The sequence below is a fragment of the Lissotriton vulgaris genome, chromosome 11 (assembly GCF_964263255.1).
Source record: "Lissotriton vulgaris chromosome 11, aLisVul1.2, whole genome shotgun sequence".
In the NCBI taxonomy this organism is placed as follows: Eukaryota; Metazoa; Chordata; class Amphibia; order Caudata; family Salamandridae; genus Lissotriton; species Lissotriton vulgaris.
In genome coordinates this window covers 1,102,204,233-1,102,224,808 of record NC_141699.1, presented here as the reverse complement: position 1 = coordinate 1,102,224,808, position 20,576 = coordinate 1,102,204,233, and the positions used below count along the sequence as shown (strand labels likewise).

Below are 20,576 nucleotides of genomic sequence, written 5' to 3'. Positions count from 1 at the left end.
GCTATGAGCCATGCTGATCTTTTTTTTAAATTTGCCTCCATACTCCGGGGTCATCAGTTGCTTTCCCAGCCCCTGCATGGCATTTCTTTTTTTTTTTTCTTTTACTTTTTAAGATGGCCTGGAAGCTGACCAGCTTCCAGGCTGCATCATTCAAAATAATTTGCTTTAGTCCACCTATTTTTTTAAATTTACTGTTCATGATGAGCGTCCACCATTTAGAACAGTAAATTTAAAAGGGAAAAAAGCACTTCTTGATGATTTGTGCGCATGCAAGGTGGCACGTGCACCTCAGCATCATCATGTTGAGTCTTTTTTTGCCGATGCGGAGCAGCATTAGCAAAAAGAATGGACAAAGCAAAAAGGTAAAACCTATTTGCTAGGAAAATGCTTGCTCTTTTTGCAGCAGCACAAACTGCTGAACAGAATTATATAAATATTTGTATGAAACTAGACCTATACTCAGAAAATATGTTAATTTTTGTTTGTTATGAATCATTCAGCAGTTTGTGAAATATTTACATTACAAAACATGTTGGTGGACTTGGAAGCGTTGAACTCATAGACGTCCTGATGGTTTTTCCTGGACCTGGTTCCAGTAAGGATGGGAGGATAATAAATGTGAAGGCCCTGCACAGTGGGTTGTGTCCACAGGGAGGCGGAGGGAATCTCACTTTAATAGGCTAAAGAGGGGATCAGTGGCAGACATCACCAATCGAAAATCATACGGTGTCTTAAGTTTTGGTCTTAAGTGAAATTTAAGACAAACTTAAGTTTAACTGAGACAAAATCCTAACTTTACGACTAAGATTTTGTCTCAGATAAACTTATGTTTGCCTTAATTTTCACTTAAGACCAAAATGCAAGATTAAATGAGACAAACTCCTAGCTTTAGTACTCCTAAATGCCTTCTGTGAATACCAAAAGTCGTAAAGTTAGGATTTTGTCTCAGATTACTTTTGTGAATCGGGCCCTCAGTGAGGTAGTAAGTGGGGTCTTTAGCGATGTAGTTTGAGATGGCGACAATGGCATCATGTATGAGGTCACAAGTGGTGTACTGGGGAATGAGTTATGGTTGCTTTGGTACCCCTAAACAGGAATGTCCGTTTTTGAGTTTCACACTAAAGCTATAATATTGTTTCAATGTAAGGGCAAGATGTTTCAAGCATTTTTACGGTCGCCCGATTTGCAGATTCGGGCCGTTTGCGACTGAAAAAATGCATTTTGGTGTGTATCATTCCCAAATTGCGATTCGGTAACATGCTGTCGAATCATAGATTGGAATTCTGAATATATACTGATTCGATATAAGTCAGGGGCATGTTTAGGGCGTCCCTTTCTAATACTGAATCGCACTGGTATGTAAGAATGTTTAGTGACCGAAATGCAGTCACTAAACATTTGTATTTTACCACCTACTTCAAGTAGGTGGTAACACATTTGCTAACGGGAAGGGGTCACCAATGGACCCCTCCCCCTTTCTGAACGTTTGTAAAAATGTTTTTTAAGAGCAGGCAGTTGTCCCATGAACCACTGCCTGCTCTTAAAAAATGAAAAGAAAACTATTAATTTTTCTTTTTTAAATGCAACTCGATTTCCTGCCACGCAGTCAAACCTGCAAATAACGAAAATTCTAATAGTGTGCATTCATTCAGAAATATATTACAGTGAACTTTTTAAAACATTTGTTTAAAAATTCAAAACAATCTCCAATATTAAATCGTTTTTGTGCCTCTTTGTGGGTTGATTCTGGGAGATAGTGATTCCTTTGCAGTAGAATGAGTGGAGTTATGGACACGCTTTCTTTTTACAGTGTTGAGCTCTTCTGTATACCGGTACACTCTTAAAGATTTTGCTATTGATTTACTCGGCCTTCAAAAGACATTCAAGGTCCTTTGATTTTTAGTACAGAGGGGATTTGTATTTTAGGAGTGTGGGATATTCGCATAATTTGCTTTTGCGTAATTATAAGACATTCCAAATTACATGTACTTATGTGAAATAGAAAACCGACATTTGACGCTCTCTTCTTGTGTTCATTTCAGACACAAGGCCACATTTTGCACTAGAAAGTGGCACCAAAAACACAAGTGCATAAACGACAGCCACTCGCGGTCTTGTAGCTCAAGCACTTCCCGTGCGCACACGCTATGTTTTTGCTGTGAATGGCATGTAATTAGATGCTGTTGCGTAATAGCGGAATTTAGGGAACTCCATATAGCACATATAACAGAAAATGATCGAAATTATGGGAGATTATGCCAACGTAAGAGACATCTCCTCCAAATTTACAAATGACATCACTGGCGACGTCACGCGGGGCACCACCATTGGTAGTATCAATGAAACATGTCTAGGCCAAATGTGCGTCCTATTCTCCCACATGTTGGTGATTCTAAATGTATATATGGGTTGTAGATTCCCCTGGAAGGAACTAAGAAAATAAACAAAATGCAGCAACTTTTTTGTTTTATAAAATGGGAAAAATGCTGTGCAAAAAAGAGTATATATATATATATATATATATATATATATATATATATATATATATATATATATATAGTTTTTTTTTTAATGACATGAACACATTTGTATGTGCTAAGATCACCCCCTTCCCAGCTTTCAGAAGCAGGCAGAACAATCGTTTTTTCAATACAGCTTTGGAATATTCTATGTGGTAGTGTTTCAATTTTTTGTGACTTCAGCCTACTTGAAATTAGTGATGGAAACAGGTCTGAAATCCATGGGTGAACCTGGACAGCTTGAATTTTCGTAAAGTAAATAACATTTGGAATTCAGTAAGGGATCATGTGTGCAGCTCACTCGTGGTATCCCCAAAGAAACTTACAGCCTGATTCATGTAAAGGCCGTTTTGCGTGGCCCTAATAGCGAATCATAGCGACTCGCTATTGAGGACACGCAAAACGGCATTCATGTAGGAATTGCTAATAAAATAGCGATTCCTACATGTTCTTTATTTGCGAGTAGCAAATTGCTACTCGCAAAAACTCCCCATTCATTCCTATGGGCCAAGAGGCCCATAGGAATGAATGGGGAGTATCCCTTATTTGCGAGTAGCAATTTGCTACTCGCAAATCAGATAGCGATTTTAAGGGTGCCAGGGGTGTCCAAAGGACGCCCTGTAGCACCCCTAAAATGCACATTTGAACAGGTGTTGCGCACACACATGTCCAAAGGACATGTGTGTGTGCAACATGCAACTTAGAAAAATGCTTTTAAAAGCATTTTTCTGAGTTTTTGCTATTTACCGACAGGTCTGACCTCTCGGTAAATAGCGGCTCCAAAAGTGCAAAATCGCAATTTCTTGATGTGTCATGAATAGCATTTGAGGAATCTCTATTAGAGATTCCTTAAATGCCATTCCTCGCAAATATGCGATTTCTTAAATAGCGATTTTTGCATTTGGGATTGTGAATACCAAATGCAAAAATCGCACTCGCAAAGGGCCACATTCTCAGAATCTGGCCCTTTTGCGAGCGCTATTGCCTACATGAATCAGGCTGTAAGCATTGAAATCAGAGACAAATCAAAATAAGTAAAAATAAAATGCACTTAAGGCCAAAGATAGCATACTGCTTTGTCCGTAGACATTTCTGGTTGAAAGGATAAATAGTGTTTGTTGGGTGATGAAAGACATCTGGTTCCCTGATTTTTCATTATGTACAGCCCATGAATCCATTCATATTTAAAATCTAGTGAATGAAAGATCAGTAAAAATGAAACGTATCCATGATTTAAATTTGTCTAACTTGATGAGCATAGGAATATTTATTATTTGCAGAACTCTGAATTTGGGGTTATCCACAATATCCTGTGATCCTGATAGCAGTTTGCAAAATGTGTCGCTTCTTCACACTGGCATATGTTTGGAAGCAATAAACAGAGAGAAAGCAATCGGTGATAATAAATGTTCTGTTATACTGTGTTTCCAAGCGTCTCCCAATAACAATGGTACCCACTTGTGTGCCAGTCCTATTGCTCACAAAAGGAAGGCCACAAAAAATGCAACTAGAAAACATCCAGATGTTGCCTTTCAAATGTACTCGTTCTTGCAATCTGAGCAGCTGAAGTATTTCTGCTTCGGCTCAGCCGACAACCTGGGAAACCTACAAGCCCATTCGTATATGAAAACTGGACACCCAGGGGAGTCCTGGGCGGTGTGATTTGCGGGCATCCACTCAATGTTTTATCCAGAAAACTTTGTGAATATCAAGCTTTGGCTGAGATACTAGGCCGAGCAAACTTAAAAAGTTCTCCCAGTTTGGATGTGTTCCGTACAGTGCTGCATACATGAAAAGTAGTAAAGGTTTGGAAAAAAGCATTTGCCCAAGTTATTGTCACTCTCAAAAAGGTGTTATTTTTTTGGGAGTAAACATCTGTCTACTACTGGTAGTAGTTAGGGGTTTGCGTCAAAGTCCATTGGGAGGTGTTGCCATGGGAACGCCCATGTAACACCCAAGGAGGGTCCCTGTATGCAAACTAATGCAAAGCAACGCACAGCGGGACCTTGTGTTTCTCTCAGTCAACATCCAAACAAAACAAGACTGAGCTGGAAAGGAAATTCAAAATGAACATTTTGCTCTGGTCTGTGTCATTTTTGTGATGCAAACCCAGTACAAAATGTTAGTAAATCTGCCCCCCAATGAGGCTGGGTACCCCTTGGGATGAATACATAGTTTTCTTTTTTAAGGAATTTCACATTTCTTACATCCTATACTTTTAGCTCTTTTTATGCATACAAAGCAACAGATGACTTAACCTTAGTGGTAGAGAATAAGGTGAACTTCTGTATTTTCTTGTCTCGCACAATCCCAAGCTCTGGTCTTGAAACAAATCCAGCTTTGAAAGACAAGTGTCTAGATTGATAAACGATTGATATTTCAGTACTCACCCAGGTGTACCTACCCACCACACAGGTCCGGGCTGAGGTTGTCGTGCTGCTGACCATCACACCTACGCTTGAGTGGACTCACCTCTGCTTGGCCTTCAGCTCCGTGGAGGCGGCCGACAGCCGGTCCAGTGGGGTGCCGAAGCCGGGGAAGCTCCTCTTCTTCTTGGTCTCGATGACGTCATTTTCAAGGGACACCAGCTCATCGAGAAGCAAGAGCTTGGCCACCAGGTCGGTAGCGGCCTTCTCCTCGCTGGACGCGGAGTGTGAATCCGTGTCCAAGAGAAGGGAGGAGTCCACGGACTGCAGAAAGAGATGGTGGACACTGTGTTAGGCGCTGCTTGAGTGGACATCATATTATGCTGCCAAACTGACCTTCTATGCATCTTTGCAAGCATCCTTATCCAATGCAAAGCAATCAGTTGAGTAATATTGAGTTGTTAAGCATAAAAGTAAACAATTGATAAATAAAGAACAAGGCCTATGGGGTAACCATAACATAACACACTGTGCACATTCAGCAGTGTGCATCTTGGCGCTTCATAACAGATGTTTATAGTTACCCAACTCAATAGCGTTCATTGTATTGACCTCAGAAGGATGAAAGGCTGAATGGATCCGCTAGGATTTGAACCTGTGACCAGGAGGTCAAAAACAAACCTACAGTGGGTGTATGAGTTCACCCAGTTACCGGACCTGGCTAAATGCTCCATCATTTAAAAGCCTCTGCATTGAGGAGGGAGTAAGAAGGATGCATCAAGGAGGGAGTAAGAAGGAAGGTATGATGGGGTGCTGAGGTGTTCCACCCAAAGGCTGCATGTACCTGTGATCTTTGTCTATCGCCAGAGTTACTTCATGGATTTCTACTCGCCGCATCTCTTGCTCCAGGTCTAGTCTATGGGGCTACACGAAGCGCTCCGTGAGCAAGAACTAACAAAGAGTTTCACTACTCTTATTTCTACTTTCAGATAGTTGTACTGTTTTATTACTATTTTCACAGCTCTGGCTCATCTCTTTTGCAATCCAAGGATGGCTCTTTTTAATGTAGAATTGTAGAGGAGATGCAAGTAGGACAAAACCTTATTGCAAACATGCACCTGATGTGCCCCCAGAATCTCAAACAAGATTGCAGTCAACATCTGACCAGCTCCCTCCCTCCTCCTGTCCATCAAGTGAGGACACTTGTCTTCACACAGCCTCTCTCACCCCCACAGATCCCTGCACTGCTCACCTTCCTCTCTAGTCAGTGAAGGTTCATGGCTCTCCACTCCCCACCCCTTCCTCCAATCTCTAGATACCTTTTCTGTTACCCTTTGACCTCTGTGTAACAGTGACCCCTGCACACCAAGCTTCGTTCGTACTAGGAGCACTCTTCTCTGATGAAGGAGGAGAGATTCTGCTGCAGTTTGTGATTTTCTTTGTTAAAAACTGTTTATTGGCTGAAATAAGATGACGTTTTAATCATTTTCACAATATGTTTGTCTTTTTGTTAAGGGCATATATGGGTAGTCTCTACCACTGCAGGCACAGAGCTCTGGTTTCCCCAGAGCAGCATCTCCCTGGACAGGTATAAGGGGTAACCCAGGCCCATGGCCAGGACTTTTCCCACCTTGTGGCCCCTGTGTCCCTTGAATGAGGCTGGGGAGGGCCCTGATGTGGGTCATTGTCAGTCCCCAGAATCCCATTGACTACATCCATGGCAGTGTACTTCCACCAGTGAGAGAACCGCCAGATGCCCGAACCCCTCAGATTTCTGGGGATATTGGGCCAGATGTAGGTAAAGAATATTTACCGATTCTAAAATACCGAATTTTACCGATTTGGTATTTTGGAATCGGTAAATGCTATGTAGCAAAAAATTCGGAAAACATTACCGAATCGGTAAGATTTGGTATTTACCAAATCGGTATTTACTGATTCGGTAATTGCCGTTCATTCCCATGGGCCTGGAGGACCACAGGAATGAATGGCAATTACGGAATCGGTAAATACCGATTCAGTAAAATGGGGGAACATTCAAGGGTGCCAGGGTGTCACTTTGACACCCTGCTGCACCCCTGAATCGTGCTTGTGTGCAGATGTGGCACACATACACGCCCTAAGGGCATGTATGTCTGCCACATGGCACAGTTGAAAATGCACTGATTTGCATTTTCAAAGGTATTCCTTATTTACCACCAACTTGTAGTTGGTGGTAAATAACGAATCCTAAAATGGGAAAAGCACTCATTTGAGGGCTCCCTACATTGCAAATTCCGTAATTTACCGATTCCGTTTTTTAAGGAATTGGTAATTTACCAATCCTTAAAATACCGAATCAGTAAATAACCAAATTCGCAATTTAGGCCACTTACATCTCAGTAGCCTAATACCGGTCGGTAGCGGCGGAAATTCGGTAATTTCGTCCGTTACCGACCGGTATTGTGCACCCTACATCTGGCCCCTTCTCTCCAAATGGAGAGTGCAGAGGCCAAGATGGAACAGGAGCAGTAATTCAGGGGTTACCTGCTCTGAGAGGGAGCACCCCAAGACAGACCCCAGCAAGGCCATTTTTAACCTTAAGGTGCTGCCTGTGCTGCCTCAGAGGACAGGAGACGTGCCTCAGGCAGAACCTCCAGGGCACCGAGTGTGTCACCTGTAAGGGGGTTGTGACTCCCCCCTTGAAGTCCTTCACTGACAGGATCTGTTCTGGGGAGGCATAAGGAGCCGCAACGAGGAGAAATACTTTTAATGGAAAATGCCTTTAATGTCTTAAATTATTGTTTTTATGCAGGAATTAGGGTGGCCAACCGTTCGTAAATTTCACGGACCGTCCGTCATTTTAGTATAATGTCCACAAGGCGTCCGTAGTTTGGGGATCCCAAATTACGGACGCCTTACAGACATCATACTAAAATCGAAATGGGAAATCTCAGAAAGGAATGCTGTTTCCCATGCGAGAGGCCCCGTGAGTTTAAAAGATTTCACTCGGGCCTGTCGCAGTTATCTTTTAAACTGAGTAGGCTCCCTGCAGCCGCCCCTCCCGGACCTCCCTTGTGCAGACTGTGGAGCGGCCCATTGTCATTCTGAGAGCGCAGTTGATTGTCATTCTATAAGTGCCAATGGCCCAATCGTAGTGACAGCATGTGGGGGGCCTTCTCCTGCATGGGACTAGGGCAAAGCATTCTGCTTTTGTCTTGGCGCCATGCTGGAGAAAATACAAATAAAATAACTAACACCGGTTTCACTGTACATTTAAAAGACAGATTTCAACATACAGATAAGAAACTACTATTTAATAATGGTTATTGTTAATAGCACACGTCTTGATTACAGAAAGGGCCCGATGTCGCTTTGCAAAGATGCGCGCATACTGAAAAACTAATTGATTGGCTCAACCTTATATAAACTTATTTTGACTTGTATTTATTTTGGTTGTCTATTTACTTACTTATATATTATTGTGCCACCTCCTCTGATATGTCTGTAAAACTTATGTTTTGTCCCAAATTTTTGTCCTGAATTTTGACCCTTTGTCCTGAATTTTTCCACTATCCGTCCTGACTTTGCACCCTGCCAGTTGGTAACCCTAGCAGGAATGTGTCCCTTCCTGCACAGAAACAATCATCCTCTCAGTGCAGGCACCCTTGCAATGTGATGCAAGAGTCTCTGCAATGGCCCATGGCTGCTGTTTGTGCACTGGCGCAGGGGAGAAGGACAAGAATGTGCCGGATCTTGTAGATATGCCTTATATTTTGATGCTCGGCAGCACGGCAGGAAGGCTTGCTGCGTTGCCATGCGCTAAAATATTGTAAATGAGTCCAGGGGTCTTTAAAAAAATATATTTTTAGTAACCCCTGGGCGGGTAACTCCCCTCCGCCGCAGGAGTTTGCGGAGATTTGCCTACTCCGCGTGGCGAACGCAGGGTTAGCTGCTCCCTCCCCCTCCCAAAGTCTTTAAAAATGAAAAAGAGGCCACTTACCTGTTGCTTGCTGCCTCCCTTGCCTTGCCGCTCTCCGTCCTACTCCTCGCTTCCTTCTGTAATTAAAAAAACACTACATTGCACATCTGACATGCATGCGCACGTGCACGAGCGTCAGACGTACAACGTAGTGTTTTTTTTTTTAAATTACAGAACATTTTTAAAGACTTTGGGAACGGGGAGCGAGCGTAGCGTATTTCCACTGAGCTTTTTTTTTTAACTCCGTGGAAATACGCGTCGAGGCACTACGCCTGCTACGCCCAGGATACACTTTTTGCCGAGCCTTTCACTGCCCAAATAGAAACAGGAATGTTAATAAAATAGTGTTTCTATGCTTCCATGCAAGAAACATCAGTTGCTGTTTTGAATAGGATGTGCAGAACGCATACATTTCTTTCATAACAATATTGTGTATTTCAGACAGCACTAGGGCCCATTTTATATCAGTTTGTTAAAATTTCAAAACAGAGAGAACAATATCACAAAAAGGGCTTAAAATTTGTGATTTCAGTATTGTATCACGTGCCTCATAACTTGATATTATTTGCCATACAATTTTCCAGTTATGATGCATAATTGTGTCCTTTGGTCCATCACTGCCACATGTTTCCAGTGGCCCTGCTTATAAGCCAGTGGGCCTTGAGTTTAATGGTCCTAAGTGCTGACTCACCTCAGGCGCTGCACCGGCCAGGAGGAGCCTTCCTGCATTCCATTGGATCAAGGCCACAGCCAGGAGAAAGTGCACGCACAGAAGCCGAGTCACCAGCATCTGCAAACAAACACACAGGTTACAAGTGTGAGAGGGTGCAACACACGCAGCTGGGCATAAGGAAAGTGCACGCACAGAAGCCGAGTCACCAGCATCTGCAAACAAACACACAGGTTACAAGTGTGAGAGGGTGCAACACACGTCGCTGGGCATAAGGAAAGTGCACGCACAGAAGCCGAGTTACCAGCATCTGCAAACAAACACACAGGTTACAAATATGAGAGTGTGAAACAAACACAGTTGAACTTGTGAACAAGAAAAGTGCACGCAAAGAAGCCGAGTCACCAATCTGCAAACAAATTCACAGATTGCAAGTGTGACACTGTGCAAAACATTCAACTGGGAACAAGGAAAGTGAACGCACTGAAGCTCAGTCACCAGCATCTGCAAACAAACACACGGGTTACAAGTGTGACACTGTGCAATGCACACAGCAAATAAGGAGGAAAGTGCACACCCAGAAGCCGAGTCACCAGCATCTGCAAACAAAAACACAGGTTACGAGTGTGAGAGGGTGCAACACTCACAGCTGGGAACAAGGAAAGTGCAGGCACAGAAGCCGAGTCACCAGCATGTGCAAACAAACACACAGGTTACAAGGATGAGAGTGTGAAACACAATCAGCAAATCAGGAGGAAAGTGCACGCACAGAAGTCGAGTCACCAGCATCTGCAAACAAACACACGGGTTACAAGTGTGAGAGTGTGAAACACAATCAGCAAATCAGGAGGAAAGTGCACGCACAGAAGTCGAGTCACCAGCATCTGCAAACAAACACACGGGTTACAAGTGTGAGAGTGTGAAACACAATCAGCAAATCAGGAGGAAAGTGCACGCACAGAAGTCGAGTCACCAGCATCTGCAAACAAAAACATCGGTCACAAGTGTGACACTGTGCTACACACACAGCTGGGAACAAGGAAAGTGCATGCACAGACGCTGAGTCACCAGTATCTGCAAACAAACACACTGGTCACAAGTGTGACACTGTGCAACACATACATCTGGGAACAAGGAAAGTGCTCACAGAGAAGCAGAGTCACCGACATCTGCAAGCAATCACACCGGTCTTCATACAGAAGTGGGTTCTCAGCGGAAACAACCATTACAACGCAGTCATTACAATGCACTGTATTTACAACACAGTCATTACAACGCAACTGCCTTTACATCGCATTTTACATTACAATACAGCCATTAGAACACATGTCACTACAATGCATGACATGACAATGCATTTATAAGGTAAGTAATGGGGATAGTAATTTTTATCCCTTCACTATCCAACATTTACCCAACTGTTGCACTCACTGGAGTGGGAATAGTAATTGTTACCCCTACACTATCCAACAGTTACACTACTGTTCCCCTAAAAGTATTATGGGTAGTAATGGAATGCATTGTAAATGTAGTTTCTAAAAATGAGTTGTGATGCCATGCGTTGTAAAATCATGTGTTGTAATGGACGTTGCGATGTAAAAACCATGTTGTAAAGGCATGCGTTGGAAATGTTTGTGTTGTAACGTGTCCTGTTCGTTCTGGGCCACCCCTACACATTGTCCTGTCTGTGCCCCAGTGCAGTGAGCCAACACCAGGTCGCCAGCAGCATATATACAACATAAACCCTTTGGTGTGAGTGGTGTTTCGAAAGGGACAGTTGGAGGTCAAATGCAGCACTTTTGTGACCTTCTAATGGGGAGGCTGTCAAACTCAGAGTTGTCCTATTCTGAAGCCTTCCCATGAAGCACCTCTTGCCAATGAGTTCTGTGCTCTTTCAATGATCAGCCCATCCAGGTCCCTCCAATGCACCACAGCTTTGGACACAAAGGACCGTATTGCATCACTGGGTGCCTTGACCCAGCCTGCATCGGGTGCTGTTAACGGGCGCAGGCCATGACAATGTGACCTATTACGAAAAGCTGTTGTACCCAATGTATGCGCCTACTTGGCTGTGACGGTGACAGCGATGCAGTGAAAGACAGACTGGCAGCTTCACAGCATTGGTTCAGGCCCGGACTAGCTGTAGCGGGCACCAGGCATTTCCCGGGTGGGCCGGAGGTGTGGGGACTGGTTTTGTCACTGAAATATCGGGCCAAGTAACAAAAGCGGGAGCAGCTTTTTGCTAGCACCCTTTCCCCCTACTCCCGCTCCCAGGTACGGTCGAGTAGCAAACTGCCCGGGGTGGTTGCTGTTCCCAGTCCAGCCCTGCATTGGTTCATAATTTATAGCCAGAAGTGGATTTCTGGCAGCTTTAAAGTAAACCACTGGTTCGTCGTTAATTGTCGACATTGGGCCTCGGACAGCTTCAAACCATTGGTTTGACCTTCTGAGAGCTTCAAACCATTCATTCATTCAATCAATCAATCAATCAGGATTTGTATAGCGTGGCTGCTTCATGCAGGAGGGTCTTGAGGCGCTGTGGGTTCATTGCTATGTTGTTCATTGCCGGCAGCGGACGTCTGGCAGCTTCAAACCATTGGTTTGTCGTTCCTTACGAGGAGTGGACTTCTTTCAGCTTTAAACCATTTCTTCATCGTTCATTGCCGGAAGTGTACTTCCAGCAGCTTTAAACCATTGCGTCATCATTCATTGCTGAATGTATAGAGTGAGCAGAGACCCTTACCGTTTCTGACACAGAAAGATGCAGATTGTGACAGAAATGCCCCAGTGGAGCAAACACCAGCCACAAGTGCAAATAGAAGACTTAATTGACATTGTAAAAATTGCGTTTGCTTCCTGTTTCTAGCCTTTATGGACAAAATGGATTTTGAAACACATAGAAAGTGATATATTTGCAGGTCTGAATAAGGAAGGAAGGAAGGAAGGAAGGAAGGAAGGAAGGAAGGAAGGAAGGAAGGAAGGAAGGAAGGAAGGAAGGAAGGAAGGAAGGAAGGAAGGAAGGAAGGAAGGAAGGAAGGAAGGAAGGAAGGAAGGAAGGAAGGAAGGAAGGAAGTTAGTTGTTTATCCACAGCGCTGCGATGAATTAAATTGCCTGTGTAGTATAGCTTTCCTTAAAGGTGACATTAGGTTAATTATAGCTCAACAGGTCTGAACACACTAGCAGTATTCACCAAACAAAGGAACATTCTCAAACATTCTAGAATGCCTATTTCGGTGACTGCTCGAGATGCAAAAACATCGGAGACAGAGAACTCTTGTCTTCTCAATAGTGAATGGCTCTTTAAGACCAATCATTGTTCGGGTCTTTAACTCACTGACCCCCCTTTCCAGTCAATAACTGCGGTGCAGACATCCGCTATAAAAAGCACGAGAAACGGAAGTGTTGGCACAAGGACCGGATATACTGCAAGAGCATCAGAACCACAAGGTCCCGTACCTGTCGTGTTTACAGACTAATAGTACAATCTATGGCGCACACAGCCTGGTGCAAGGGTAACGCAGCAGTTTCACCATCATTTAGCTGCAGAGGGCTTTGGGAGGGGCAGTGGTGCACAGCTACAGACGCCATGGCCGAGTGACTGTAAGGGCGGATAGCCTTCCGTGTTTGCAGCTGGTAATCGCCTCCAGAAGATGGGCGGAGCTCTGTGCTTCTCAGGATTCTCTGTGAGTGTGTGAACCTGCACAGCCAGGGTGTGCCAAGATAACAATAATCCTCTATGGGTGTTTCATCGACCTGCCTTCTCCATGTGCATCTTTAGGGCAGAGTTAGGCACGCAGGCCTCTAGGAGTGGGCGATGCACTGTACGACAGGTGCCACAGGCAACGTTAGAGCAATTTTAGTGCAAAATGTGCCGGGAGATTAAAGCCTCAAAAAAGATGAGAGGCTCTTCCCCGACCCTCGTAAGAGCCCTGGGACCTCATCCCTTGGTGCTTATTTTTTAATTAAGGGGTGCAAGGTGTACTGTCCCCCTTCCCGAGCCTCTACGAGGTTCCGGGGACCCCTTCACCCGGGGACCATTCAATCAAGAAGGGGAGGAGCCACTCATTTATTATTCGCTGCTTCTAGCAAGGAGCACCACATGGGGCATTTTAACAAAATATATTTTCATGCTTGTAGTGCCCCTAGAAGAGGCAGGGGCACCACCAAACTTTTTTTAAGTGTGTGTTGAGGTGGGTTGCGGGGAGTGCAGCAGGCCCCACTAGTAACATAAAAAACAGCCAGTCTCCCGGGTCTTTGTATCCATGACCCAAGGAGAGCTGACCATATTTTTAAAGCAGTCCTAGCTGGAGCTCTACATGTTTCAGCTGGAGTGCAGAGCCCTCTTGTGGTTGGTTTTATGGCTGCACTTCGTAGCTTGAAAAATATTTTAAAATAAGATTCAGACATATTTTTTTACAGAAAAGTTTTATATTTTTTATTGGCAAGCACTTTTATTAAACATTAAAATGTGCCAATAAATGAAATAACTATGTAATTATAATTATTGGTCTTTTTCTGTTAAAGACAATGCATGTGTTTTATATATGTTGATATTCTGACCACCTTCATAAATGCAATAGACACACTTTTTATATATGGGTGTTCTGATCCTTTGACAAAGTCAGTAGCTCTGCCTTACTGAAAATGACACCCCTTATATTAAGACATTTGTGCTCGCAGCGCTTTGGGGTTCAGGCCCTGCGGCCAACCACCCGCTGCACATGGTTTGTGCACAGGGAAGGGGGGTTGTCATCAGTGACGTTTGGGGGCAGGGCCTGACTTTTTCACAGTTATTTAAATTGGAACATACTAAATAGAAGAATGCCTGCAATCACTTTTCTTTTACTCACCGTTTTACTTTACTTATGTTTCTCCAATATCAATTGAGAAATCTAGACCACGTGAACTGCTGAAATGGTTTCTTCCAGTGGCTCTTCCTCGACGATTGAAAGACATCGAAGGATTTCAAAAAGCACATGAAAGGTGCTTATTTATAGCGTATCTTCTCTCCTAACTAGTCAGTAAGGACAAACCAGATACATATATAAGTATTCACCCATATCTCTTATGACTTATTTCTTGGCTACTCTTTTTGATATAAAGACAACACAACATTGGTGGAGTCTCTACGAGCTTTGAGGATCACCCCCTTTATGTAGCTAAGTTTAGAAATTGGGCTTGGGTTCCAGCACACTATATCCTAAACACTGTTTTTCAGCATGAATAATACTCCCTTTCGGGTGTCGCTTGCTCCGCATGTTGCCTTCTGAGTTTATCGATCTTTCTTTGCTAGATTTTATCAGACTCAAGTCCATGTTTTCACCTGTCTTACTATCTCTTTTGAGAATGACATAATGACCTATCCATTGTTATGCACACGTCTCATTATTGCTAAAGCTTTTTTGTACTCTCTCACATCACCCTGAGATCTTTTTCACTCGGGCTTTCACCTTCTTTGTATAAAACAGTACTGGGTTGATTCATATGTTTTTACTAAATGTCCTGTAATCACTTATTCATGAATGCTATTACTATTTTTGCAGCCTTGAAGAAATTACAAATGTAATGAAACACGTGTCGGCTGTCATGTTTCTATTTCACTGTGATATTCTGTCCTTCCAGCGACAAACACTGGACCTTGAAAAAATAACTGTATAAACATGACATTTTTGGGAAAAAAAACTTTTTCTTGTAAGAATATTTGTACAGTGTGTGTTGACTGAATGTTAAACTAATTAATAAACTCGAGAGAGCCCCAGTACAAATCGAAATATTGTCGTATCCTGTGATTTGAGCCATCGACAGAATACATAGATCTTGTGTTTCAAATTTATTAGAAGCAATGTTGAATTAATACTGTTGAGTTCCGGGGTGCATCTGTCTCTCTAAATACTAAGGGTGGGCGGACATTTCCGTTCCGCCCACGGAATGTGCAAAAATTTGCACCTTCCGCCTTCTGCAAAGAAGGCGGAAAAACGGGGCAAATTTCCGCACATTCACGGACAGAACAGAAGTTTGCCGACCGACTCCCGCTCGCCGCCCGCTTCCCGCCCGCCTACCTTATTAAATTATATTTAAAGGGTAAAATAGTAACTTAAATAAAACTTACCTTATTACGCTGCAAACTTCCCCCATCGTGGCTTCATCTTGTAAACTGCGCATGCTCATTCCTGGTGGATTGCGCATGCGCAGGCTGCCGTGCATGCACAGTTTGCACGATGAAGCCGTGATGGGGGAAGTTTGCGGTGCAATAAGGTAAGTTTTATTTAAGTTACTATTTTATCCTTTAAATATAATTTAATAAGGCGGGCAGGAGGCGGTTGGGAAGCGGGCTGCGGGCAGGCTTGCGTAACGGAAAAATCGCGGAGAGGCACGGAGATTGGTTCAATCTCCGTGCCTCTCCAGGATAGTCCATTCCGCGACTTCCACCCACCCCTACTAAATATCCCTGGAACTGACCAGCATCCCTCCCCTTCCTCCTGGCCTTTATGATAGCCAACCAGATCCCTGGCATTGCTCAGTGTCCCTTCTGGACCTGTCAGCCCTAAGGGTAGCCCCCCAACCCAAGGACATATTATTTTCTTCCTCCTGCCCCGTCCAACCGCCCCACGTGAGTTGCTCAGTAACAAACCTGCCCTGTCCAGCCCTGGAAGCAGCCAACCATCCTCTGGGGCATTCCAATTTGTTGCCCCTGTCGACTAGAGGCCTGAGAGCAGCTGCCCTGCTCATACCACCTGGCCCCTTGTGGCCCTAACAAGAGCCCACTAGCCCCCTGGGGCCTTACACTGTGGCGTGCCTGCCCCTGGCAACCTTGGCAGGGTCTCACCAGCCCCCATCAGAGCACCAGGGCACACGTCCTAAACAAGCATTTATAATGCAACAGTCTCGCCTTTGCAAAAGTTAGAGATATTGGCATTGTAAATGACAAAATGTTTATTTATGTGTTGGTTTTGAAAACAGATAAATAAATGGCATTGTCATTTACATTGCCAATAGCTTAATCTCTCGCAAACGCGAGACCTATTGCATTTACACCCATACACACACACACAGAGCCACACATACACAAACACACACACAGAGCCACACACACACACACACAGAGAGCCACGCACACAGTTCTGCCCTCTTGGCGTTGTCTACTGTCTGGAGATCGCCCTTTCTCCAGTCAGGTCCTTGCAGTGATTGGCGGCCCGGGCTGTATTCCTTGCGGTGCGACCATGGAGGGAGTAACGCGGCCGGTGATCGCCCGCGGCCGCCAGCGCCCGCTGCTGCCCTCTCGTGGTAGAGGTCCAGAGGCCGGCGGCTGCATGGATTTATTAGGAAAAAGGCGCAGCTGTCAGTCCTGCGGCGATATTACAGAAAGCGCCTCCGCGCCAGCGTGCCATGTATTGAATGATAAAGGGGTGTTCTCGAGCAGCTCGCTCACTCTGGAGTATATTTCACCTAACATTCGCCGACCTGTCATAGCGCCTTCCTGCTGCGGGCCTGTCATAGCCCCTTACTGCTGAGGGCCTGTCATAACCCCTTACTGCTGCAGGCCTGTGAAGCACAGGCTGAGGAGGCAGGGCGCATCTCCATGATTCTGCCCCCCACACCACGCTTTCAGCACTAATTCCACGACCTTATGACTTCATTCACCTCAGCATGTCTCTGACGGGGTTGGTCCACTCCTGGGCTCTGTGCCATGGCTTCCGGTCGCTGGTAACTGGATATTCTGTTTTCCTGTCGGCCTCGTAGCTCCGAGATGAGCCCCTGACACCGACGACAGTGCAGGCCTCACCTGTATGGCGTGAGCCAGGCTCAGTGTTGCGACCTACTACTGCTCGTGCTGCCGTACAGTATTAATAGTATTACTACTGTGGGATCAACAGCAGCGCATAAGCTGGAGCGAGAAGGAGGAAAAGCCAAACCCGCCACGAGCGGCCTGCAAGCCGCACCGCTCTCTGCAGCGTGCGCTTAACCCACTGAGCTAACTTCTAGGGATGAATCATTAGCGCCCTAGTATCTGCCATGGAGGCAATACAGCTCCGGGTGTTTGGATGGGGCAGGGACATGTGCACACGCCCCTGCCCTTCTCACACACCCCTCCACAGACGTGCGCAGGCCAGTCAGCGCTCTCGCCACATCCCAGTCCCTGCCACTCGGCCGCGCCAGGAAAAGCGCTGCGATCCAATTGTCTGCAGCTATTTCCCTGGAAGCTAAATCTCTACAGCCGGAATGCAATAAGGGCAGGTAATAACGGTTCTATCCCCTCAGCCCAGACTAATCTCCCGGTCTGCGCACGGTCACACATAGTGCCCGCTGGGGAGGGGGCTGCCCTCGCACATCATTTGCCTCAGATTGCATGTCCGCTGTATAATGGGAGCTGTGTGCTCTCCCCTGATGTGGGTGGTGTGGGCTTTCCATCTGACTCGGTGAGCCGTGCACACACCGAGCAATAATGTGACAGTATGTCAAGTGTGTGCTCACAACGTGGAAATGTGCATACACTTTGCTGTAATACGAGGTTAGAGATGCTTTTTTCGGTCCGTAACCTGACAAAATCTCAATGCAGTCTGGGTGTAAGTGTGCCGCCCGCATGTAATAATAGTAGTACATTATATGTGCGTTAACACGGAAGACTTATTTTCTCTCTGTGGTGAGTTGAAAAGTGTGCTTTTCCATTATAATTTCCAAATTGGATTTTATTCCTTTCCCAGTTATTTCATGCCTTGAAGCTTCTTTACCCAAGGAATCCCCATACACGCCCTGCTTTCCGGCGACCCTCGACACAAGCGCTCGCCATGACACAGCCTTTTGACTCTAAGCCCTGTCCTTTTGAGGCTGGGCACCCGACTTCCTGCTGGGGTAAAAGGTTCCTTATCTTCTTTATGGGGCCATCTGGACCCATAAAGAAGATCAGGAACTTTTTACTTCAGCAGTAAGTCAAGGAACCCAATCTGAAAAGGACAGGGCTTAAAGGGAAAGAAGAACGTCACTAGGAGGACCTCTTCTCCAATGGCTGGCAACCGTTTAGGAGGCCAGCCAATGGAGAAGAGGGGCGGGGCTTAACCCTCGCTAGTGATGTTCACTCTGAGAAATAAAATCTTGCGAGCTCGACTGCGCATGTGCGCAGTACGCCACGCAAGACCTAAAAAGAAGTGGGGGGACGCTGACGCACAACAGGAAGTGACTTCACAAAAGGTGCACCATCAGACTAATTGCTTCCCCTCGCTCACCCCATAGATGCCATTGCATTGAAAAAAAATTTTTGTTGCTAAAAATAATGGAACAAACCTTCCTCTGTTAATATAGAGAAATACCTTGAGCAGATCCAACAATCACATCGAGAATTGAAAACTCTATCCTCAAGGGAAAGGCCACAGAACTAAGGTAGAGAAAATTTGTTAACAAACCATATGTCTATTCAACTACTTAAAAAAAAGCCTTAGAAACTTATGCCTTTTATGTTTTTCCATACATAGTAACAGTGCCAAATGAACAATAACCCAGTAATCGCGAATTGATAAAAGCGATCAATGAACTACCAAGTAGGTAAGATCTACGAATAGTTGTCCCGAATGACTAAACGTGAATATATGACAAATAAAGAAGAAGCATGCCACTTCTTTAGGGCAGGATGGTAAAGTTTAAAAATTCCAAACCCCCCCCCCCCCCATAGCCACCAATTGATATAGGTGCCCAGCACTGTCACAATAAGACAGTATAATTTCCTTTTAATTCTAAACCCAGGACCATGGTAGGTAAACTACGGTCCAATGAGGGACACCTGAGTAAGGTTAGACCATAGAAGGTTGCGAGAGTGACAAATGTCTGTTTTATGCTTGTTAAGTACCAGTAAATGTTTTTTTGTGACCAAAAACATTGTGATGTATAAATAAAGGCCAATAGAGAAGAGGGAAGACCATGTAGAATATGCACAAAGGTTTTTTTTTTAAATAGACATGAATAACGGTCAATGCATTCCGACACAGGACTTTACCGTACCATTAAATGTGTGAAAAACTGAACTTGCTTTAGAGAATGGAAATAATTGTAACCTTTGTATTTTTTTAATAGTGATTTTAATATGTGAAATATTGTCCTGAAGAAGGTGACAACTGACATCACCGAAACGCCGCGTCGACACTTTTTCAGCCTTTTTAAGATTTTAATGTTTTTGATAAATAAATGTGAATGATTTTGTTTTTAACCAATTGGTCGGTAAAATCACCTAATAAAGACTCTTTTACGAAATTTTTCTGGTATTGTGCATATTCTCATTAGAACACAGGTGTTATATAATGTTCCTTGTGTAAATTTGTCGTTTTCTATGCAACCGTAAATATACCATATGGTCCATCCTTAACTTGTTGAGTGAAAATCCCTCAGAGGGAGCCATCCCTCTCCAAAAAAACTTACGAAAAGGGAATTCTTGTTGTTTTTTAGCATCTAATGACCCTATCCCTTTCTCTGAAAGGGTTACTCCTTGATATTTCTTTACTTACAACAGCACAGTTTGTTAACTGAGGAGTGTTGTCTAGTAACCTCTACAATTCATATGAGGCGCACTAACCGAAGTGCAAAGATCCAAAATAACTAATGGATCAATTTAAAGTCTTCAGTTTTTCTGAGGAGCAGTTTAATAAACTTGTAAACGGCCAAAACAGAACCACTAATACCGTCATAGTATCAGATAGTGAAGAAGAAAAATGGAAAGAACTCTGGAATTTAAAAAAGAAAATAATACGAACAGAGCTACATGCAGACTTTTTGATTGAGTATTGCAAAAAGGGAATTATCCCAAAGGGTTTACAAATTAGGAACGAACCCAGCCTCTTTACCAAAAATCAAAAGTTCATTGAAACATGGACGTTCATAGCAAATAGATGTAGCCGGGACTGGCTATTATTAATTATTGAAACGGCCCATGCTACATTAGTCATAGAAAAACAGGAAATCGATGAAATGGAGAAAAAATTGAGGGATAACACATCACTTGAGGATGCGAAGAGTAAACTAGAGGAGATTCAGGGAGACCTAGATGGATACAGGGACTTCCTAACAAACAAAAAGA

The 20,576-nt window shown here is 44.2% G+C and overlaps 1 protein-coding gene across 2 annotated transcripts in view; it reads right to left on the bottom strand.

Annotated features, from left to right (window-relative positions):
* Positions 1 to 20,576, bottom strand: part of OSTN (osteocrin) — a 188,780-nt gene that overhangs the window by 53,422 nt on the left and 114,782 nt on the right. For both annotated transcript variants that reach the window (XM_086944632.1, XM_086944631.1), the window contains exons 2-3: positions 9,538 to 9,636; positions 4,992 to 5,209 (exon numbers count right to left, since the gene is read on the bottom strand). In XM_086944632.1, coding sequence (XP_086800758.1) covers positions 4,992 to 5,209; positions 9,538 to 9,636 — 317 coding nt within the window. The remainder of the gene's footprint in view (positions 1 to 4,991; positions 5,210 to 9,537; positions 9,637 to 20,576) is intronic.